Here is a 25,406-nt window from a genome sequence, read left to right as displayed (position 1 = left end):
CATGACTTCCATGAGCTAGAGAACAAAAGAAAAAGGCATTGGAGGAGACGTTGAGTTCAGTTTTAAGGAAAGTGTGATGCAGACAGAATAACCATATAAATAAGCTGATTAGGCAGTTAGAAATGCAGTTACAGAACTTAAAATTTTGTATATGAATATTAATTTCCTTAATATAAAAGTAAGATAATTATTGCAGATTACCTATGCAAGTCTTTTTTTATAAACATATTTGTAGGAGATTGGTCAGGGTGGTGGGAAAAATTATGGGAAAGACTCAAATTTTCATGGAAGGATGGAAGGTTTTGCAAAACTTTGGGAAAGGGTTATAGCTAAAGGCAGCCTAATCCTCTTACCTTGAGCTAATAGCAAAGAGCAGATAACAAGGAAATGTAAAGGAGTTTATCTAAATAGCTTGTTTATTCATGTTGTTCAAAAACCCACCTTTGATCATTCAAGTGCACGACTGCTCTCTACTGGGGGGTTGACAGTGTTTATTACACACAAATTGTGTTTGCTCTAGGCCTTATCATTAAATCTGTACTAAATAAATGAGAGCATTGCTGGCTTATGGGGGCAGCTGCTGACTCTGGCAAAAAAACTGTATGTTAAAGGTGCACAGCATTAAACACAGATTTCTGATAATTTTAAAAGCAATGACCAAATAAGATTGTCCATAAAGAAACTGATGGATCCATGAAACTGCTAATGGAGATCAGGCTGAAAATAAGCTGATTATATAAGATTAAATAATTGACAAAGATAATGTTTTTGTGACTTTTATTTAAAATATTATGGGGTCTTTAGTTAAAGGCTTTGTTTTCCAGATTTCAAAAAAAGTCTCTCTTAATCAGTTTGGTAAAATATAGTTATATAAACAAAGATAAAATCATTTTTCTTCTTATTTAATTTCTCCAAAACTTTGAAAACTATTTGCAAATATTTTTATGGCAATACAGTTATTTACAAAAGTAAATAAAATCTGCTCTCTCTTTATAACAAAACACAGTTGAAAACATTGCTTATATTACCAAGGTGCCAAGGCTTTGATTAAAATGTCACATTTTAAAATATGCATAAAATTTCTGACTCCAAGAGTTCTGATTCTTACAATAAGGAAATAAAAACTGTCACTTCTTGGTAGGCCCAGGAACCTTAAGACAATTAATAAACTCTAAAATCTGCCTTGCTTTGGCTTCCTAGCTTCAAGAGTTTTTTAAATCTGGGGGTTCTATATGATCAATGAAAAATATGTTGACAAAGAAAAGCAATAATACACCTGTTATTAGATTGTAACTCTATATATCATTTTTGAGTTTTTGTTAGATATCTGTAAGCTAGACTAGGTCTTAAATTGTTCTAGGGTCCTCCAATTTAACTTTCTTCCATAAAAGTGGTAAAATGAGAACTGCTTTGTTCTTAAAGCCCTAGAAGGTAATGCTAGACAAGTTTTTAAAGAACAATTCTGAGGTCTGGTATATGAAATACAGAAAGTTCTCAAAACCACCTGACACCATAACCAAAGACATTCAAGCTACAAACTGGGACAAAAAGTTGCTGTTTTCCACAGGAAACAACTTTCTCCTTGAGATGTTGGAACAAGATTCCATATTATTTATTGTGAGACTCTTACACCCCTCAAGACTGCCTTTTTCGTTTGACTAGATAATGGCATAATTAAAATTTCAGTCAGTAGCTTCTGTTGGTAACAACGTATCTTGACCTAAGAAATCCTTTTAATCCATATTATGACCAGCTCTGAAAATATCCCTGCAACAACCTTTTGTTCAAATTGTACTGATAGTCCTCTTTGTAAAGTTGATATTCTCTATTTTAATTCAACCCAGTCATAAACTACTCTAATCTGTGGTTGCAAGTCTCACCAGAGTATGTCTAGAATTTTAGATATGTTTTTTGTTGGTTACCCTCAGAATTAGGTTTAAGGCTTCAAACTATTATTCAAATTGGATTTATTAAATTTTTACTGACTGTTTTTTGTATGACAATTTTCAAGCTTTGCTCCTATTGCCTGTCTAATCTTTGTAAATCCAACTCTTCCAACAGGATATTAGTTCAGTACCTCTAGATGATCGCTGATGCCTGCCTATGGACAGATAAAATGGAATTTGATGCTGGACTCCAGCCAAATCTTCCCTGAGAACATTTTTCCTTTTGGCCTATTGGTTACTTAAATGTGGCCTGAGTCTCTGACTACCCCAAACATTTCCCCAGACATGGGGCAGAGACAAGTGGGACAGGTTCATCCTGGCACCAACGGACAATTAAGCCTAACTGCAAAATGACTGACTAGTGATGCTTTCAGATAAGGATATTGATCAAAAGAGGGGAAATGTGAAACCTGACAGTCTGAATTGGGTCATTCTCGCCATACTGAAGTAAAACAAAGTCTAGAAAACCCAGGGAGAGAAAACACGGCACAAAACAGGGCTCCAAGAATGTAATTCTCCTCGACTTCTGGAATTGCTTGTTGTAACCCGAGACCAGTTTGATCTATAGCTTCTGAGATAACCTGCTGCAACTCTAGAACTAATTTTGTTCACCTCTGTAACTCACTAATTGAAGCTTGCCAGCTCCCCAAACCTTCACTAGTGCCAATAAACTTTCTCAAAGAGCAATACATTAAATTTCTCCTTTTTGAATAAATCCTTTAATCTTGTGTTCTTTGGACATATCAAATACCCAGTCTGCATGTATGCCATGAATTGCAATTCTTTCTTCTCAAACAAAATATGACATTTATAAATTTATCTTTATGTTTTTATTTTTACTTCAAATGCATGTCATTTTTGCCATCATTTTTATAAAGGAGTAAAAAAAAGAAATTTAGTGTCTAATAATATGCTATGCTAAAAATAAATGTTATACTGTTGCTCCAGTACTTAAAAGCATAGTCATCTTTTGTTGTTTTATATTTAACAGTTGTGAGTTAAATGATTTAGCTTTGCCAAAGAAACAATTTTTTTCTTTTTCTGAGAAATAAGAGGTGGTAAACATTGTCTAACATTGCCAAGGGGTCATAATAAGCAAGAAAACCATCCCCTGAATTTGGCAACAAATATGTTATCGGTCACCTTCACAGGAGAGGATTTAGAAGAAAAGATTACCAAGCAGTAATTCTTCAAAAATACTGAGCTTTAATTTAACTTATCTTTTCATTATTCCCACAAAATTGTGTGGAAACTTTTTCTTCCTCTTAATTAAAAAAATGTCCTCCACCTAGAGTATGTATTCCAACACTTCTTATATCTGGGACAGTTCTTTCTTAATTAATATCTCTCTGTGTTGGTTTCTTTCTCATCCTGTTCAAGGACTACTTCATCCTATCATAAATATAAAGACAGCAAAAACATTTATTTGATTCTATATACAAGAATATCATTTTTGGCCTCCCTTTAACAACATCTTCACAAAAATAGCTTATGCATTTTCTTCACTTACGATTGATACGTTATCTTCTTAATTCCTATAAACTAATTTCTGTTTCCACCACTCTACTGAAAATGCTCTTCAAAAGTTCACAGGATGGCAGAGTTTTTTGTCATATGTAATGGCTTTGTCTCACTCATCATACCCTCATGACCTTTCTGAGACATTGATGCTGACTCCGGACATTCACACATTTTCCTGAAAGTGTCTCTACTGTGAGAGGCTGGCACATTGCATTGTCTGATGTTTCTGGTAATACTTTTCTTCTCTTCACTAGTTCTTTTGATTTTTTAAGTTGTTCTCAGTTCTTTCCTTTTTTCTTATGCTCAACTTAAAAAACAATTTCAGCTTTTATTTTAGGTTTAAAGGGTACGTGTGCAGGGTTGTTACCTGGGTGTATCGTGTGATACTGAAGTTTGGGGAACCAATGATCCCATCACCGAGATAGTGAGCATAGCACCCAATAGTCAGTTTTTCAATCCTTTATTCCCTCTCTCTCTCTCCCCTCTCTAGTAGTCCCAACTATTTCTGCCATCTTTAAGTCCATGAGTATCTATGTTTTGCTCCAACTTATAACTGAGAACTTGCATATTTGCTTTTCTGTTCCTGCACTGATTCACTTAGCTGCATCAGTGTTGCTTCAAAGGCGTGATTTTATTCATTTTATGGCTGCATAGTATTTCATCATTTAGACATACTACATTTTCTTTATCCAATCCAACATGGACGGGCACCTAGATTGATTCTATGTCTTTGCTATTGTGAAGAGTACTGTAATGAACATATGAGTGCATGTGTTTTTTTGGTAAAATGATTTGTTTTCTTTTGGATAAATACCCAGTAAGGCAATTGCTGGGTTGAATGGTAGTTCTGTTTCAAGTTCTTTGAGAAATCTCTAAACTACTTTCCACCATGGCTGAGTTAATTTACATTCCCATCAACAATGTATAAGTATTCCTTTTTCTCAGCTTAGAAGAACCCTTTCTTTCCTTTGTTTTCTACTCTAAACCTCTCACCTCATGAATACAAAATGTTCCCAACCTACAAGTGTCTATAGAATATCTCTATGCAGACACTCCATATGCATCCACCCCAGTTGAATTCCCTTTGCAACTTCTAGTTAATCACTTTCTCCATCCTCTCATGCTTCCGACCTTGTAGTTATACAGAACTAATGTCATCAACATCTATTATTTTCCTGTGAAACAGTTTGATGATTATAAAAGTCATTATAACACAGTACAGAGAGAAAGATCATCATTTTAAAGCATATGTACTCACAGGCTTGAAGGAATATGTAACAAAATGTCATTAGTAGTTTTCAATAGGTTTCAAAGTTGAGTGATTTTTTTTAAACTTAAAAAATAATTTACTAAATATTAGCCATGGCTCTAAATAATTTTGAAAGTAATCAACGTTAATTAATTTAATGTAAATATCGCAAGGTCATTGCTTTCTCTTTATGCCACCTTTATGCTGCTCCTACTTTTATTTTATAATACCTAGATTGCTATAAAAGGATTCTGGTTCAAACTCCTGATTTTTTTCTTAGAATTTCACTCTGTATGTCATTATAAGACGAACAATTCTACCTTCTTCTCAATTATGGCCTCAAGAATTAAAATGTCACTTTAGTCTTCTAAGCCCCCACTCCTGGATTTAAAGAGCTATCTTCATATGGCTGTATCCTGCTACTGCAACTTTGCCATCCTTTGCTAGCCATATGACCCCTGGAATTTCCTTAGTCCTCTCCTCACCAGTGCTGTGCTTACTCCTGTCTCTGGGCTAGCTCCTAAATATAGCTATCATACTGAAACTGAACCAAGTCGAAAGCATCACTTCTGTTTCCTGCATCAAACCTGTGAGGTGTGTATGATGAACTTCACTCAATAGATAAGCAAATTAATGTTTGGAAACATTAAGTAATTTAAATAAAGTTACACTCCTAAACAAGGGGCAAAAGGAGTCAAATACATGGATCTTTAGTATAAGGCCACACTATTTCCATCATACTTTATAGTAATCTCCTTGTCTCAGCTGCTCTTATACAGTTGACTCTTGAATAACACAGATTTGAACTGTGCAGGTTCACTTATAAATAGATTTTTATTTCAATAAATACATCGGAAATTTTGGGAGAGGTTTGCAACAATTTGAAAAAACACACATGAACTGCATTGTGTAAAAATATCAAAAGAATAAAGAGGTATGTCATAACTGCATAAAATATATATTGGTACTAGTCTGTTTTATCATGTTACCATAAAATACACAAATATGCAAATCAATTATAAAAACATAATATTTATCTAAACTACTATAAACACTTTCAGATCATACAAGGTAAAGTCAAGAGAAAGTTAAGCAAATATAAAGATGGAGTATTAAATGATAACTGTATAAAATTAACTGTAGTACATACTGTACTACTATAGTGATTTTGTAGCCTTTCTTGCTACTATTGTGATGAGAAAAAGTTTTGTGAGAACCTGCTCCTTGCTGGAGAGGTGATGTGGTCATTTTAAGGGACGATGGTACTCTAGTTTTTTGAGTTTTTAGTGTTCTTGATGAGAATGGAGTTTTTAGCATTCTCTAGATGAGAAGGATGATTCTTTCTCATCTTTGTGGGCTTATTCACCTTCAATCTTTGAGGTTGCTACCATTTGAATGGAGATTTTTGTTTGTTTGTGTTTTTCTTTAAACAGTCTGGCCTCCTTTCCGTAGGGCTTCTGTGGTTTGCTGGGTGTCTGCTTCAATCCCTAGTCACGTCAAATTTCCCAGTACCTGAAGGTATCACCAGTGAAGGCTGCAAAACAGCAAAGATGGCAGCCTGTCCCTTCCTCTGCAAGCTGTGTCCCAGAGGGTTATGGACCTGGCGTTGGCCCCAACACACCTGTAGGAGGTGGCTTTAAGCCCTGATTGGGAAGTCTCACCCAATCAGGAGGAACAGGACCAGGGACCTGCTTAATGAAGCAGTGTAGCTACACTTTTGTAGAGCAGCTGTGCCATGCTGGAGTACCACTTCTGCCCAGGTTGGCTTGGGCTCTCCAAAGCCTACAGGCTGGCATAGCTGAGTCACCCAAACAGCAAATATAGCAGCCTGCCTTTCCCCCAGGATCCCCATCCCAGGTATTTTTATTCCCATTAAACTACCATTGACATTCTTCACAGAACTAGAAAAAACTATTTTAAAATTCATATGGAACCAAAAAAGAGTCTAAATAGCCAAGGAAATCCTAAGCAAAAAGAACAAAGCTGGAGGCATGTTACCTGACTTCAAACTATACTCTAGGGCTACAGTAACCAAAACAGCATGGTACAAAAATAGACACATAGACCAAAAGAACAGAATAGAGAACCCAGAAATAAGACCACACACTTACAACTATCTGATCTTCGACAAAACTGACAGGATTCTTTATTTAATAAATGGTGCCAGGATAACTGCTTAGCTGTATGCAGAAAATTGAAACTGGACCCCTACCATATACAAAAATTAACTCGAGATAGATTAAATACTTAAATGTAAAACTTAAAAGTATATAAAGCCTGGAAGAAGACCGAGACAATGCAGTTCAGGACACAGACACTGGCAAAGATTTTATGAGGAAGACACCAAAAGCAATTGCAACAAAAGCAAAAATTGACAAATGAGATCTAATTAAACCAAAGAGCTTCTGCACGGCAAAAGAAACTACTAACAGAGTAAACAGACAACCTACAGAATGTAAGAAAATTTTTGCAAACTATGTGTCTGACACAGGTCTAATCTGTAAGAAACTTAAACAAATTTACAAGAAAAAAAACCTCATTAAAAAGTGGGCAAAGGAAATGAACAGACACTTTTCAAAAGCAGACATACATGCAGCCAACAAGTGTATGAAAAAGGCTTAATGTTACTGATTATTAGAGAAATGCAAATCAAAACCACAGTGAAATATCATCTCACATCGGCCAGAACAGCTACCATTAAAGGAAAAAAATAACAGATGCTGGCGAGGTTGTAGAGAAAAAGGAACACGTATACACTGTTGGTGAAAGTGTAAATTAGTTCAACCATTGTGGAAAACAGTGTGGCAATTTATCAATGACCAATGTGGTGTACCATTTAACACAGCAATCCCATTACTGGGTGTCTACCCAAAGGAATATAAATCCTTTTATTATAAAGACACATGCACACATATGTTCATTGCATCACTATCAACAATAGCAAAAACACAGAATCAACACAAATGCCATCAACGATAGAATGGATAAATAAAATGTGGTACATATACACCATGGAATACTATGCAGCCATGAAAAAGAACAAGATTATATCCTTTGCAGCGACATGAATGAAGCTGGAGACCATTATCCTTAGGAAACTAGTGCAAGAACAAGAAACCAAATTCCACATGTTCTCACTTATAAGCAGGAGCTAGCTGATGGGAACTTAGGAACACATAAAGGGGAACAGCACACACTGGGGCCAATTGGAGGGTGGAGGGTAGGAGGAGGGAAAGAATCAGAAAAAGTAACTAATGGATACTAGGCTTAACACCTGGGTGATGAAATAATTGGTACAACAAACCCCCATTGAGGGACTATGTTCTCTTTCAGGGTCGATGAGGGGTCGTAGTTTTAAAGACAAGAATTTCCCAGTGCTATGCCCCCCTCCCATCTCTCTCCATCTGGGAGATTTAATGGTTTACGCTTGAATTTCGCAGGGGCAGGAAGAAACTAAAAGCCAATCACTCCAGTGGAAGTTCTAAGGAACTCCTTTCATTGGCCAGAGGAACTTGGGAAGGTGGGAATTTCTTCCAGGATAAATTTCCCTGCTCTTTCACCCACTCCGAATTTCCAGTTTTCTGGAATCCCCTCCCACATGGTGGGAACTCCCTTTCCCCTCTTGATTTCCCCTCTGATATCCTCTTCCACACTCTTCGTGGAAATCTTTCTCTTCTTCTCCTTTCATTCTCTTTTCTCTACCTAAATAAAATCACCTTTCTGCAACACTTCTTGGGTCCAATATTTACTTTTACAAGCATACAATGCACCTGCAGCTGTCCCATCGCTTATTCCTTAAGAAATGGGAGGCCAAGAACCCACAGCATTCTCTTAGGGGAGCTGTGCCTCACCAGCACCCAAGAAAAAGACCCTGTCACACCATGACACACCTTTGCCTATATAACAGACCTGCACATCCTGCACATGTACCCCTGAACTTAAAATAAAATTTAAGTAATAATCATAATAACATAGACACAAATACTTAATGTAAACTAATAATAGAAAATTATTAGTGCGTATCTTACTTTTTCTATTTCATCAGTAAAATAAAGCATAAAATACAATGTAATGCAAGTAGAAAACGACAACTAATGCACCTTTTATCTGATTAGTGAGCTTTCACTACTCCAGTAAATGTGCTAACAATAATAAGGCAATTTTTTGTATATAGTTTTTCCTTTCTGCAGGTATATCTAAAGTTCAGTTGTAACTTTTGATGTAAACACTCAATATATCATTTTCTCTTTATTATGCTTTTTTTCTGCAGTTTAAAATTGTTCAACCTTTCATTGATCTTCCAAGGAATGCATGTTTTAAAATCATATAAAATTACTTTAAATGGGCAGGCTCATTCACCTAAAAATAAGAAAATAAACAATTTATTCTGATCTGATAGTAGTATTCTTAAGAGAAGTCACTTTATTTAATATTTAAAATATACATAAAAAGGTGAATGAAAATAATTGCTTAAATATAGATTAGTATTTGTACAAATGAGTATATGCAAATATTTTTAGACTAACAACATGAATGTCTGCTTTTATGTAGTATCACTTCTGCTATACGGAGAAATATATTTATATATATATAACTTTCTATTACATAAATAGACATAAAAACATAAATTTCCTTATATAGATATAAAATACGTGAATTAGGATTAGCCATAGAAAGACTGTAATTGAAATTTTCCTTAAGATTTATTGTCTTTCTTTTCTACATTTTCCCCTATTTTATAATATTTATCCACTCAACTTTCATCACTTGCCTTGAGTGCCCAGCTAATCTCTTGACTTCTTCCCTTGCAAAACCTGTTTTCAGGAAGTCTATTTTAAAAGTATTTCAATTTTCAAATTAGTGACCATTAGGGCATTAGATTACTTCTCCATAAAATATTTGCATATTTAATAGTGGGAAAGAAAAGTGTGGAATCTGTTAGGTTGAACCACGTGGAACTCCTTTTCTGGAGATCAAAAATGGTTGAAAGTAGATAAATGTAAGTTTGTAAAACTCAATCCATGATAACAATAAGTTTTAGGCATTTGTGACACTCTGTCCGGAGCTTCTGACATTTAAGTTACCCTCTGAGCATTTCATAAACAGTGTTCAATTGCCCAGTAAATAAACAAAGAGTAGTATGTGCTAATGGTTCTAGTGCTTTGATAAACTTACCCAAAATCTGCTATCAGAAAGCAAGGAATTTTTGATGACTTTAGCATACATTTAATTTTATTGCTTATTAATTATAAAATATATGGCAGGTAGCATCAGTATTTTTTAAATGTTTTGGATGTCTAAAGGTTTTATCCAGCTGTGATTTTAAAACTGTAAAACTAGCTTTGTTCCAACTTAACAGAACATCTCCTAGTATGTAACTCTTACAAAACATCCTTACCTGCTTTGGACATCTTTTCATCTTTTTTAGTTTCAGGTTCTGTGGTAAAACATACACATAAACAAATACAAACAAAATGGAAAAAAATTAAGATTTGAAAAATAGTACAACATGGATTAATAGGTTGACTGATTTTACTTGTCTGTTCTCAATTTTAATTATAGTTACATACTGCTATCAAACTATTAATGGAATATGTATCTTTGGTAAATTATAAAGTAATGTAAGCAAAAATACTTTAATTTCAAAATCCAGTTTGCAAAAAGTTTCATGCTCATCAAGTAATTTGGCTTCTTGTCTTTAATAAAAACCAGGTTTTATAATTTATGAGTTCTCTAAATATTATAAATTTTAAAAATTAATAAAAATTGCTCAGAAGAAAAATGTCAAAAATTTTCCTAATCTGACCAATTTAAGCAATTTTCTGTTTTTGACTACCAGACATTTAATTCATGGGGCTCCACCTGGTGGTTAATTTAATAATTTCAAAATGATATAATTATTGTTTTGTATTTCTATCATTATTAATTTTATAAACTAAATTAATTTTCTTTAAATTTAATATATAAACAATCAGTGAAATAAAGTACCTTGTTCTCTTATTGTTTTGGGACAATGTATTTTGTCCAGAAATTCTGCATTCTAAAAATACCAGTATAGAATAAATTCATAGCTTTTTTAAACTATTCAAGTAATATTTACAGCACCACCCTAACAAATAAGATAGTTGACTATATTTTTATGTGGCCAGTCTATCCTTTTATTTAACCAAGTTTGCCTAGGCTTTATAGTTCTCTATTCTTGGCATATAATCTTCCTGTGATTAATGGAAGAGTTCTGGTACATTACAGTTTTCCCTCCTTTAAACAGCAGAAGAAAAACTGAGCTCATAGTTGGAATATCTACTGAACATAAACTATGTATAAGGGATAATGCTGCTAGCTTTATTTGGGTTTAAGCCTAGTAGTGTCTCATTTTCTGTAGTTATAATGTAAAAAACTAATTTACCTGCAAAATTTTGTATAATAAAGAATGTCATAGCCGTTTACATCCTACTTCCTGTAAAAAGTAGTATCAGTGCTATTAACGCACTCTGACACTCTTTGGCACATATTTTCTCCCTTTTTGACCCATTCGCTTAACTTGGTAGATGTACCCTATTTTAACATTTTCTATGAGTCATGGTATTTTAGGAAATTTTGTTATTGTCTGCAACCACTCTTTAGATTTTAAGCTCCGTTAAGGCAAGAACTGTGCTTTGTTTGTAACTTAAATATCAGCACTGGATGAAATATTTGATATGGGGCATATGATCAATAAATGTTGTTGAAGGAATGGATGAGTGAAATAAATGGAGTATATAGAAAGACCAAAGGCTCCCTCTTGTGTATCTGTAGTCCTAAAAGAAATTGATTCATCTTATGCCTCTAGAACTAGAGATAAAAATTCATTGTCACATGGCTGTTGCATTTATATTTTGTTTTAGAATCTTTTTAAAAATATATGTGATATATTTATTTGTCCAATGATAGCAAATATGGCCTCCAATAATTGAATGATACCTTCAATTAATAATTGAATGATACCTTCAATTATTGGGTTTCCTGATGCTATGTTTTGTCCCAACCAGTTTAGTCTAAAATTCATTCTTATGTAATTACTTAGTCTACAATAACACAATTCTTTTTTGGTGGTGAGTTCTGATGAGGTTTTGACTTCATTAGAAAGGAAACAACATTTTATCTCTAATAGTTTTGTCTTTATTGAGTTTATGCTAGATCAACAGTATGTTTAAACTTTCAAGCAAATTAGCACAATTCTAGTAATGAGAATTATTTTTTCTGGAGTACTTTTTATGGCTCAAGTGCTGGTCAATTGCTAACTTGCGTTATTCTATTATTCTACTAAGTACATGCTGTTTTAATCCCCATTTGGTAGATGAAGTGACTGAAGCTTACAGAAATTAGTTTGCAGAAGCTCATCTAGCTGCCAGGTGGCAGAACCAAGATTCCATTTTCTCAGCCTATTCCCCTTCACCCGGGGTCATATCCCAAGGTCTAGATATTATGATCTTGGTCTCCTTCTTGGTTTTGTTTTTGAAGTGTGGCTGATTTGAATATTTGGATTTCTTAGAAACAAATTCCCAGAAATTGAAATCTTTTCTTTCTAGGACACAGTTCATTAGCATTTTGCTCATCAAGAATAGGTATCTATTTTAAACAGCCTTGCTTCCCACCCAACACACAGTTCTCACCCTGTCAATCACATTGTTCCTGTAATCTTGTAATGAAATCTTCTCAGCCTTAATATTTGTCAAACGATTGTTTGGAAAAAAATAAAACTTGTGGAGAATATTTTTATCAGCCATGGGTACAATACAACCAGAACCAACTTCTAGCCTGGACACAGAACTTTATAAGCACCCTTATGAACGTGTACTATCTAATGTGTGGCTGTGAACCCTCTTACTAGAACTACTGGCTTTTTAGTGTTATGTGAACAGTAATGCTAAAGATGACCTCAGGACAAGTTCTTTTGGTGTATGAAGAGTAGGTTTTTAGGTTTTATAATCTGACTTTAAAAGCAAGCCCATTTCCTAAGTTTTGTGAACTTGGGCATTATTTAAAACCTCAAGTCTTTATTCTGTCATTGCTTAAATGGAGAAAATAATGCTGTAAAATTGATGTGAGAGTTAGCAGTGATGTATGTAAAGAGCTTAGCTATTTTTAAATTATGCTCATAAACTCAAATTGCATGATCTTTCAAAGTAATTTTCTTTTCTTTTTTAAACAGAATTGAGATTTTACCCTTGAATATTCAAGGCAGGAATTGGTATGTGAGAAATTGGCAATGGATTTTCTAAGTTGAGCAGCTCTTTTATTAGGCTACTTGGTTTTTAAGAACTCAATGCCCTCATTTTGTAGATGGCCTTTCTACTGACAGTAAAGTGTTTCTTTTTTGAGCCATATGTGTCTGCAGTTTCTAACTAGGATTTGTTTCGAGTCACATAAAAACAACTATATATATCTTTACATATGTGTGTATATATATATAAACTTACTCTATATATAAAGTTTAATAAAAAGTTATAATGAAATGCTTCAGGAAACAAAAGACAGTAGTTAATAGGGGCCATTGGGACTGGGAGATCAGAGAGATGGAAGGTGAGTATTTATTTTTCATTCAGTTTTCACTGTTTAATTTTTTCTACCTATACCTATCCTTGTATAATAAAATATCTAATTTCTATGAACATTTACCACTGGAGCCCTTCATTTTGGGCTACACATACAGGCACTGCAAAAACATGGGACCAAGAAGTCCCCGTGCTGTTGTTGAGGCAGACAGCCTGCCATTTCCTGTGCAGCACTGACTTTTTCAGGCTGTTGACTTCATTTGTGAAATGTAAACAGCTGATGGGCCTGGGGAAGGGAGCTTCATTAATGATTTTTCAATGTCATCAACAGTGTTTCCAAGTAGAACAAGCAGACCAAAACTTCAACATGCAAGTGCTTAAGTCAGAAGGACAAACCCCGTTTAGGAGTCTCTGCTTTGTCTTCATAAAAGGAAAAGAAAGAAATTTATTCAATATATAAATCCCAAGAATCGGCATTCTTTTCAGACTGCCTCTATTTTAAGTACTTTGCAGAGAAAAATCTAAATATTATTAATTTTTTCTCACTTTATTTTGTACCACAGTTGCTTCTTTAGCACATAGATATCTTACATGTGCAATAAAATAATAATTATTATTATTTTGCAACCAATGACACTTTGCATCTGCCATATGGTAGTCTCTAAGTTAAGTATATTATATATGTTATCTATATATATTATATAATATATATCTATATATTATAGATATATAGATAGATATAATATATCTATATATAATATAATATATATCTATATATTATACATAGATAACATATATAATATACTTAATATAATTTATATTACATATGTTATATATATTTTTATTTATATAATATTAAATATTCATTTGTTTATTAGCTCTCTAACCCTAATAGCATATAAACTTCATGAGTCCTGGGATGAATTTTATTTTTCCTAATACATGAGAGTGCTTAGACTGTTCTTTGCGCAGAAGAGAGATCAACAAATATTTGTTTAAAAAAAGGACAAATTACATAATCCTTACACACCACGCCTATGTGGTAAATGTTATTATTAGACTTAATTTACAGATAGCAATACTGAGACTTAATAATACGTTTACATACTCCCAGGTAAATGGCAAAACTGGGATTTGAATTCTGTTTTTTTCCCCCAATTTCAAAGTTTTAAGCACTTAAACGCACTTCTGTAACTATAGTTGCTACAGATAGAATTAAAAGCTGTTAAACATTTAAAACATAAAAACTATATAGCACACCACATTCTACACCATATAAGTAGTCTATCTATATTATCTATGTTGTATTATCTACACAAGTTACTAATACTCATTAATATTATAATTAACATATACAATATAGTCACAGAGGTTTCTATTTTTTCAAGCCAGTCTTTAAATCATGAATCAAATTATGTAGTTTTCTACATTGAGCTGGTAAAACTAAGCAGTCTGAGCATTAATAGAAAATGAGTAACTATCTCACATACTCATGGAGTAGTATTCAATATTTAATGACATGGGAAGATGTTATATTTAAAAGCAGGTCATAAAACCTACTCCTGTAAAATTTTATATAAAGGAACATTAGCAGTGTTATCACTGGTCAACCATAGGTGAGTTTTGGTATGAGGGGGTCTGGAAAACATGGTGGAAATAGACGTAGATCTAAAATCAGGCTGCCAGACAGCAGTTCTGGATCCACATCAGGCAACTGTGTGACCTGGGCAAGTAACTCTCAGTGCTTCAATTTTCACATTAATGAAAACAGGATTGCTGTGAAAATTATACACGAAGCACTTAGAATGGTGCCAGGCACAAAGCAAATGGTGGATGGCAGTCATTTCACTGATATTTTAAACTACTTTTCTCACACTTTTCTAACACAATTTTAAATACAATGTGTATTTTAAAATAAAAACATTTTATTTATTATAAGCAACATTCATAAATTTATTCCAAACCCATGGCTTGTCCATCATTTGGATTTTAAATTCAGACTTTCTTGAATAGTTGGACTTGGATGAAAGCCTGCTACTACTACTGCTACTTGCTATTACTACTACACACACACAGACACACACTTTCACAACTTTATTGTGGTCCTAACTATATTATCTAAGAGCAAATGGGATGCAGTGTGTGTGCACGCACACACACAAACACACACACACTCACACTTTTCCACATTCTGTTTTCTGTATGAGAAATTATTGCATGGAATATAGAAATATTGTCACTCTAAATAGCTTGACTTCAATATTTCAGATATTGGATAAGCCTCGCTAAATAAGTCTTAAGAGAAATGCTTATTTTGCAAAGATTCGGTCTGCTATACTAGGTGGTATTTGATTTCTTCTGCTGCAGACACATTGCTTTGTGGTCCAGATAAATATAACTGTGAAAAAGATAAGATTTGACTGCCTTTGAGTTTGATTTTGAACTTCTTCATTTCGTAGATTGCCAAAAGAAGAAACTGTTCTAACTTTGGGTGAAGTCACACAGGAACCAACACCTGACATCTGCTACTATGTAGCTTTTCATCTTATCTGGCTGTACATTTCTTTACTTCAATATTCTACTAACTGTTTAACATTTTCCTTTCTCTTATTTAGCCATGTCCATATGGTCTTGATACTTCGCATTCTCCATGCTCCCATTTTTCCTGATTATTTTTCTAAATTAGTATCATCTTTGCTCATGAATTGAGGAATCCTTCCATGCATAATAAAGCAACAAGGTGATGGTATTTTCAAGTGATAGTTCAACCTCATCCTGGTCAAGGAGTTACAGAGATCATTTTTGCCACTGCAGTTGAAGAAAAACAAACAGGCAAAAGCTAACTAATCAAACAATTCCTCAGTTTGAAATTAATTTCCTTTATTAACCAAATGATGTAATATGTGGTCTCTGAAACTCTCCAAATTTTTATGTTTTTACCTTTTGAAATGGCAATATTATAATTATATCAGGAATTTGTGGCTAGAATTCGTCTGAATGATTTAACAAATATTTCCTGAACATTCAAGTACTAATATTGAAATCATAGATATCCACTGATTGGATTAAAATTTGGTCTGCCTTATTGAAGGGAGCATTGGCAAACACTTTGCTCTTCCTCTGTCCCAGCTCTTATCACTGTCTTGTGAGATCTTTGAGGACAGGGAATTTGTCTTTTCATCTTTGAAGACTCACTGCCTATAATATCCACAGAACATTATGTGAACACTGAAAAGTTTTTATGGATATATAACGAAATTAAAATTAAAATGCTGCTTCAAAATGACAGGAAAACCAAAATGCTAACCTCATTTTTAGGGTGTTTAATCCAAAAATATGAAGCAGAATCCCTGTCTCACTATCTAAAACCCTTATATGTGTAGAAAAGCACATTAGAACTGATTCACCAGACATTAAACCCTGGTGCACATTATCTTCCGATATTTATATTTAATTTATCTCAGTCTGGTAAAACTATTCAGAGTGACTATGTGAACTAATTTGTTTATCGCTAGTTATTTCAGGAAGCTAGAGCCTCAAACTACTGACATCAGAGCTTTTTCCATAATGCATAGGCACACACACAAGCACAACTCTACACACACATGTTCTCTGTGTCTGTCTCTGTCTCCCTCACATACCTCTCAGATCCATTAAGTCAACAATGGAAGCAAAACAAAACAATTATGCTTGAGAAGTTTCTGTAGCTATAGTTCTAAACTGGCTCCAGTTTGTAATGCAGGCGCTTAGTTCATGACTCAATGCTTTATGCCTAAGTCCTGATTCTGCACTTCTTCCTTGGCAAAATTCCCATAGGAGTTTGATGCTCACAGAAAAGCTTTGCTGAGTGGACATTAAAAACATAAAATCGGCCATAGGGCATTCTCTCCTTGCAGCACAGAATAAATGCATACATTGTCCCTGCCTTATTCTGTCATCATTTCATTTTCATGGTCTTTTGTCTTTTGTATATGCTAAATGCAATGTACCACACTTCTGATAGTGTCACTCTGCTTTTATCTGTTCTTTCTTTTATGCTTACTTATATGTGCCTCATTATTCTTTCCTTCCCTGAAGCTTCCCAATGTGAAGAGTATGCATTTAAATAGGCAAGATATAATTGGAGGTGGCTGCACACATTTGTAGGTCCTGCAAAAAATAGTCAGAACCAAGCCCTGTGATGTTATTTGAAGATGGCAGAAGCTGGTTGGAAATATTTCAGGTAATGAGCCTGCTGACTTTAAACCATTCAATGAGTTCAGGAAGTTGTGCAAAAGCCACTTATCAAGGTAAATAAGCAGGCATTCCTTGGTTTTCCTTTATTGAGGGGAAGTTACTAGACTCTTGCTTGTTTTTCTGGGTACTAGTATTGATTTTGAAGTGAGAATAATCAATTAAGTAGATAAAAAGTCATAGGTTTAAGTACAAGTCATCTTGTATTTTGTTCAAAAATGTAAAAATAATAGATGACCTCACAGTAGAAATAATATATTTTTTAAAATGTTAACGGACAGAAAGGTACATGCTTACAGTTCCAGGTACTCAGGAGGCTGAAGCAGGAGGATCTCCTGAGCCCAAGAGTTTGAGGCCAGCCTGGGCCACATAGCAAGACCTCATTTCTTAAAAAAAAAAAAAAAAAGAAAGAAAGAAAACGATTTCCCTTCAAGGAGAGAAGGATATTAGAACATATGCATAAAATATGATAAGAGGGCTTGCAGTGTGATAGTGACCCATTCTTTCATTTTATTTTGCCTTTTTAATGAGTGCTTACATTTTAAAAATACCAAGGAAGAAATATTGGAGATCTACACTTAGACTTGCACATGCATTTCACATACATACAGCTGTACACATATTGTTGTTGTACATTAACATTTTGGATGAAGAAAATAAAAATTCACACTGCTTGGATATAATATTTTTGTAAAGCCAATGCTAGTAGAGAAAATCTGGGCCCCCTCAACTACTTTTTAAAATAATACATAACCTCTTTCCATCCTATCAACTTAGCATTTTGACATGGTGGACAAACAACTGGGTTAGGCTGTAAATTGCTGCTTAAAGTGAAAGTGCTACTGTTATGGGTCCAACTTTCACTTTAATAATTCTTCAGAAAATGAGTAATCATGGATTTTAAAGGCATCTTCTAACACTTCATTCTTTAGAATCCTGGTTGGTCTTTTTTTAAAAATCAACAGATTATCTGTAACCTTCCTCCATTTCTAACAAACACAATAAAATTTTTGTAAAGACAAAAATTTTGACTATGTGTTAGGATAACTTTTGCTAATATATGCTAGTACTGCAAAAAAGAAAAGTAAGATTATTTTTAGTGGTTATTAAGTCTGATGCTAGGTAGCTAATGCAGCATAAAAATCTTAAATAATCATTTAATCTTTGGGAATCAATTTCTTCACTGTTAACATGATAGTTGTAATATTTCTCTTTAAAAATACTTCAGAACAGAATTAAATCATGCTAAGAAATTATATTAGGGACTAGGCACCAAAAAACTTAGAAAAGGTACAGAAAAATTAAAATGCTCATGTTTGTTACTAAACCAAATATTCTAGATCCACAGACGACGAAAATATTTTACTGCAAGTTCTAATATTTCTTAGAGAATGACAATGACATGAGTGAAGGTGACATGAGTGAATTGCAATACTATTAGAAAATTTTTAAAATTTAGTGTGGTGACTAAAGTATATAGATTAATCAAATCTTCTTAGAGTTATCACTTTCAAAAGAAAAATACATTCCTGTTATATCTGTTTAAACAGAATCAGAACACTAAATAACTTTAAAACTGGAATTTTTGAGATGAACCTTAATCTTTTTATGTTAATCACTGGACACTGGAATATTCGTGGTCTCCAGATGTAGCAAGATGAAGACATTGGTTGAGTTTACTATGGCATAAGTTGAATTAACTTATTCTGAAAGATGCCTTTTGGGATAAGTCTCTGAGACCAACTGTCTTGATTCTTTTTCATAAAAGCAGACTACACAACACATACTCCTTCAATAAATCATTGAGCTTTCCTCTGCAGGTTTGTATCTGGATAATGAATATTAAAATAGTGCTTATAGAGCCAACATTGCAATGAGACACAAAAACTAGTGACAACTGAACATGCAAAAATACCAATTTCTGGAAAATAAATGGCAGAGAGAGTGATTACTAGTGTTAGACTTCAAGTTTGTTGGTTGCACTCATGTTAAGAAGAAGATTTTAGGTTCCTCAGTTTTGAGACTTAACTTTATTGTCTACTAACCTTGCTTAGAACTCTATTCTTACTCTTGGCTCTTTCCATAAGAAATCTCATCCATGCATGCATGGTATGCCTACATCTTCAAATTCAGAATCAGACTCACAAGTATATCTCCAACCCAGAACTCTTTTTTTTTTTTTTTTTTTGATACTCACACCCAAATAGCCAGCTTCCAGCTCTACATTTCTTCTAGAATGTCCTAAAAATTATACCCTTAAACAGCATGGCAGCATGGTGTAAACCAGATTTATGGTCTTATATGCTAAGCCTGTCCTTTTCTAGTATCCCATCTCAATGTCCCATCTCACTTCAGTGTAGCATTTCATTTTGATTGAATCTGGCTTCTAACATGTTGAAGCAATTTTGAAATGTATTTCTACTTTTAAAAATATTAATCAGGTCCATAACATTAAATTTTGAGTGTATTAATATTTTTCCTAATATCACCCCAATTTTTATATACATATACCTGTTATTAATGTTGAGTTTATATAAAAGTCCTATAAAAACTTTATGTAGTTTAGATAGATTTCTGCCATTGTTCACTATCATCTATTTGAATCGAACTGTGTCATGGAAATAAATTGCTAGCCCATATTACAGATTAACCAAGAAGTACTGATTACAAATATCACCCGATTTTTCAGTGATTAAAAATTTATTATTTTGTCATTTGTTCAATTAGCTATTTTTAAAATAAATAGAAACTGGCAAATTTTCAATTTCAAGTGCTTGCTTTCCTTTTAAAAATAAAATCTGTACATTTTTAAAATATCAGCTATTTTTCTTTGCTCATTATATGCATTGCAATATATTTTCTCAATGTGTGGCTAATCTTCTTCTTCTGGATTTACTCTCTTTGTGTCTTAAGAAATTCTACTTTAACTAAAAGCTATATGTATATTCTCCTCTATTTTCCTGAATGTTTGAAGTTTGTCTTCTACCATCAAGTCTTGAAGATGTCTTAAATTTCTTTCTACACAAATATGAGAGCAGAATTTAAAAATTTTCCTACATGAGAAGCATGTGTGGTTTTCCATTTCATCTGTTATCTAATGTATTTTCCTACAGGTAGGGCTTCATTTCTGGGCTCACTATTATGTTATCTCAGTGTGCATTCCCATACCTGGGCTTTCATATTGCTTTAATTAAAGCACTTCTATAAAAAATAACTATGTTTCATCAGGCAAGTCCACCTTGTCATTTTTCAAAAAAATAAATTCTCATTTTTGTCCTTTCAAATTTCAAAGACATTTAAGGAAACTTTTCTCTAAAAATACTGTTGATTTTTTTTACATGAATCTATACATTACTTTAGAGATAAATGATAACTTCCAGATAGGAAAATAAAATATTGCTTCACTTATTCAGGTCTTTAGAACTGGATTTCAAAAATATTTTCATTATTTTTTACATAAAAGTGTCATCAATATTTAGATACTTTTGTTCTTTGTAACAGAGTTTGTTTCCATTGTGAATAGGGTACCCTGAACTAATAAATTTTTGAATTATTCATCACTTATGTTTAGGAATGCTAAACATTAATTCTCATAGGATGATCTTGTATCCAGAAGTTTTGCTAATTTCTCTTATTCATACTAATATTTTGTTTGTGGGTAATGCCTATCTTATCTCTGCTGCTTCAGGTCCTAAATGAGGGGCTGAGTTTATTTCCTCCATTTTCCTGGGTCTGCATTTTCTTATTCTGCAGCTCCAGAGAAGTATTTACAGCAACTGTTTTTTCACTTTTCTTTTGTTGAGTGGGGGCTCCACTTCAGTACCTGGTTAATTGCGGTGAGACTTGCATAAAATCCCTGCTTATTCCAATGAACGTTATTGCCTTAATCACACAGAAACACAACTCCAGGTCAGCAATTCTGTTTAAGGATCCAGAGCCCAGCACCCATACAACTTCATTCTGGCTTACTACCTTGTTTTCACTCTGTTTTTCAAAACCAATTAAATGTTTCCCTCTTGATTGCACATGGTTACGTCTTCTTAAATTTATCCATCTATGTTTTATCTTTCATTTTAAGTAATGAAGATGACAAAACCCTTCAAATCTTGAACACACGCTTCCATTTTCCTGGAAAATTAGAGTTAAAAAGCCAGAGTTCTTGTCTTCAATACATGATTACTGAATCAGAATCTCTCGTCATGAGTCCTGAACAACATTTTTATTTTAGTTCAGTAGGAGAGTTTAGTGCATAACCAGATTTAACAGTATAAATTAGAGCATGGTTCTACCTTTACTCAAGAAGAATATGTTGTGACTATTTAAATACTATAAGATTAATACACGATAGATTAATTTCTCATTTAATTGTGCATGATATTGTCATATCATGTCTGATGCTCCTTTAATGAAACCATTTAAGGAGCTCTCTAATTGCTAAGAAGGGTTAAACCTTTAACTTAAAAAACTGTCTTTTAAAGTTAATCCTGTTAGTAAAGATTTATTTGAGATGTGACTGTTCCAATATGTGTGAGATGGTACTGATCCCCTTTAATGAAAGACAGCCTAAAGAGACAACACCTCTTATAGGTGAAAGTCAAAGTCACTTTGCATGATATGATCCCTCTTTGCTGATAAAATGTTCAAGAGTTGTCATTCACATTCAGCATCACAGGTCTGAGTTTTGGCTGGTTGTTTGCAACAAAAAAGAAGAAGAAATTCAATGCATAGAATTTTAATTTGCCATTAATATTCTGGCAAATATCTAGGTGAGATCATTGTCACTCTAAATGGGAAACATAAAAATGACTAATTAAAATATCCTGACAGTAATTTAAGGGCTCAATTTCTAAAATAATAATAATAATGCAATGAGATTTAAAATAATTATTCTGGTGATTACATTTAATTGACTTTTTGTACAAATCATTGTCTACTCCTAGTCCTCACTAAAAATTAGGAAGAAAATGGTATAATGAAGTAAAACTTCAGTATCAGTGAAATGAGGCTTGAACTAATACATCTTCTTCAATATGATATATGTTGCCCCTGTGCCCATTGCTAATATCTCTAACAATGAATTGGCTGGTGCTAGATCCAACCACCTGGTGTGGGATTATGGAAAGAAGATATTTGGAAGAGTAGAGGAAGAAGATCCTTGAGTAGATATTTCCAGAAATCAGAAACTAAAATGACTAAAAACTAAACTTTTAAAATAAAAATGTAGACATATATAATATTCCTGTCTGCACATTTAAAAATATTTCAACCTTATATTGGCAAAAGAAATATTGCATCATTGTGTGATTAAATTACTTAATGGTATCTAATCATTTCAACTTACATTGTTATGTAATGTCCAAGTCAACCAACAGTAACATAATGTTAAAGAAACCTGGAATTTATTTAAGATGAATGAACGTTTAGATAAGTCCAGGATATTTTTCTTAACTTTCTCAATTAATTTAAACTTTCAATACTGAAATGTAGCACTATGTATCTGCCTGTTAGACATTTAAGATAACATATATGAATCCTCTTGCAAGACAAAATATACTAATTTGCATATTATGCCAAAATAACAACGGTGTATACCAATAAAGTAACTGCCATAATAGCTGATAAAAACAAAGTTTTAGTTACAATAGCATATTTCTAAAACAAGGCATAAGTGCCATGTTAAAATATTAAAAGCCATGTTACTTTTAATATTTTTTTAATTAGATATGTATGGAGCTGAGAAAAAAATCATGTGCTCTTACATTTCATTAAATAACAATTATCTTTAATTTAAAATTAATTGCAAAATTAGGAAAGTATGACTTAACGGTACAGTTTTATACATTGCTACACTCACTAATGGAGGCTCTCCATGCATCCTTCATTTCTCTGACTGATCGTTCTGTCAGCTTTCTTCTCCTGCTGATCGCCATACCATTCCCAACCCCAATCCATGCTTATGTAAGCTCACCAGAAATCCTCTTAACAATAAATAACCCCAGTAAGATGAAAATTTTACCACTAAGTCCCTCTACTAAGTCTGGTCAATATTTTACACAGATCTTCTCTTCAGAGTAAATGGGGAAATAGCTCTTGTTCTAACATTCACAATAGTAAGTATATTACATGGTTTTTATAATTTCAGTGACTCATTGATATAGACACAATGGAAATTTTTTTTTTAGTGTTCACTGACACTAAGAAATATGAGACAACTCTGAGCACAACGCCATGCCCACAGAATATACTTGGATTAGTTAGAAATTAAATGTATTACATTGGATTTGGCAAGTTTATTTGTGTTTTAGGGGATGTAATTTGATGTATGACATATCAGAATCCATCTGACTTCAAGCCTATCACAATGGAAAGGCTGGAGATGCAACACGGCACATTAGAAAAGGCACAGTGCTTGATTTAGGAGATTGAAGTTCTAATGCTGTCTCCACCGCAAACTATAATAACTTTGAAAAAGGTCTTGACTATTCAGGTTTCATTTGTCTGTTAGACAGGAGGATTGTTTAGCTAGGAGGAACAGTTTCCAAGCTCTTCCTAGCTATACAATTTCTTTATGATTCTATTATCTATGAACTTACAGAATCACAAGATTTCACTGAGAAATTTTTACTATTTCAATTTCTCTTAAATCTTCGGTTTCCATGGCTATTCCTAAGATTCCCCTTTGGATATCTGTAAAATGTAGATTCCACCATTTCACTACAGACCTATGGATCAGAATAGCATCTGACTTTTTAAAGTTTTTACAGTATTTCTGACACAGCTATGCTTTGATTTTTTGTTTCACAGTACAATTTAGAATTCAATGGTGAAATAGAAATCTTTTTCCTTTTGCTTAAAAACGTATGAAGGCAAATTAAAGCTATGGTTTTGAAAGCCTGAAAATGAAATGATTTATTACTTTCTTGCAAATAATTGAATATCTAAAGGGTGGATCAATGTGGCTTCACATTTCATTGTATTATATTACCTTTTTCCTTTAGGGAAGCTGGAATCTTCTCTCCTTTCCCTTTAATAGGTTCTGAAAAAAAATGTTGGACATTTATTTGAAGCCAAGACAAAGAGATTTTCAGATACCTATATAATGAAGTCAGTGAGCTATCAGTAAGCTGAAAGTAAGTGGAAATTCTCTAATGCACTTTAAAAATGATTTTACTCACATAGGGACAACAAAACAGCAGTGTATAGAATACAATAGGCCATAATCTGATCATTTTTCTTTAACACAAGCATAATTTGTTCAACAAGTAATAATCTACTTGTTCATTTAAGAGAATGAGCATTTGGATGGAGAGGACCTATTTATCCATAATTTTTTAAAAATCACATGACTTCAGCATCCAGAAGTATTCAAAAATTGTTTAATCAGCACTAAATCAGTTTATTTCTTTTAGACCACATTTTTGTAAAAAAAAACAACTAAATAAAAAACTTCGCATGTATCATGTATGTAGTGGTGTTTTACTCTTCAGAATCAGGTTAACTCAAGAATGAGATTAAAATAAAATTTGAAAGACAATTTCACCTATGAGACAATTTCATCTAAAAACTTTTAAAGTCTTCAAAATGAAGGCTTTGGTTGAAGTAACTCAAATAAAACTTTACTTATTCTACTAGCTTCCATACACATCTTCAATGTGATTCAGACCATATCATGGGCTCCAGACATATATATGGGCAATGCCTTGAACATCATTATATTTAACAGCCTAATAAAAAATAAAACATACACACATTTTATGCTCCCTCTGAAACATTAAAGCTCAATATATAGTTTATGAATGAAATGACTTTTAATGCAATTATAAGGGAAATAAAGAGATCTATCATTTCAGCCCTTTTTTCTATTCCCACCATATGATTTGAGTGAAAATACAGAGAATATGATTGTGGTGCTTGTAAATGGAG

The 25,406-nt window shown here is 33.2% G+C and overlaps 1 protein-coding gene across 15 annotated transcripts in view; it reads right to left on the bottom strand.

Moving 5' to 3' along the window:
- TRDN (triadin) overlaps positions 1-25,406 on the bottom strand; it is a 369,423-nt gene that overhangs the window by 67,952 nt on the left and 276,065 nt on the right. For 14 of the 15 annotated variants that reach the window (XM_064360733.1, XM_064360737.1, XM_064360734.1 and 11 more), the window contains 2 exons: positions 24,469-24,519; positions 10,115-10,153 (listed from right to left, as the gene is read on the bottom strand). In XM_064360733.1, coding sequence (XP_064216803.1) covers positions 10,115-10,153; positions 24,469-24,519 — 90 coding nt within the window. Of the gene's footprint in view, positions 1-7,856; positions 9,076-10,114; positions 10,154-24,468; positions 24,520-25,406 lie in introns of those variants that run through there. The other variant, XM_064360744.1, reaches the window with a different exon arrangement.

This window comes from Aotus nancymaae, unplaced genomic scaffold, assembly GCF_030222135.1.
Source record: "Aotus nancymaae isolate 86718 unplaced genomic scaffold, 86718_ANA_hifiasm-v0.15.2.pri h1tg000040l, whole genome shotgun sequence".
NCBI lineage: Eukaryota > Metazoa > Chordata > Mammalia > Primates > Aotidae > Aotus > Aotus nancymaae.
This window is presented reverse-complemented; position numbering and strand designations above follow the sequence as displayed.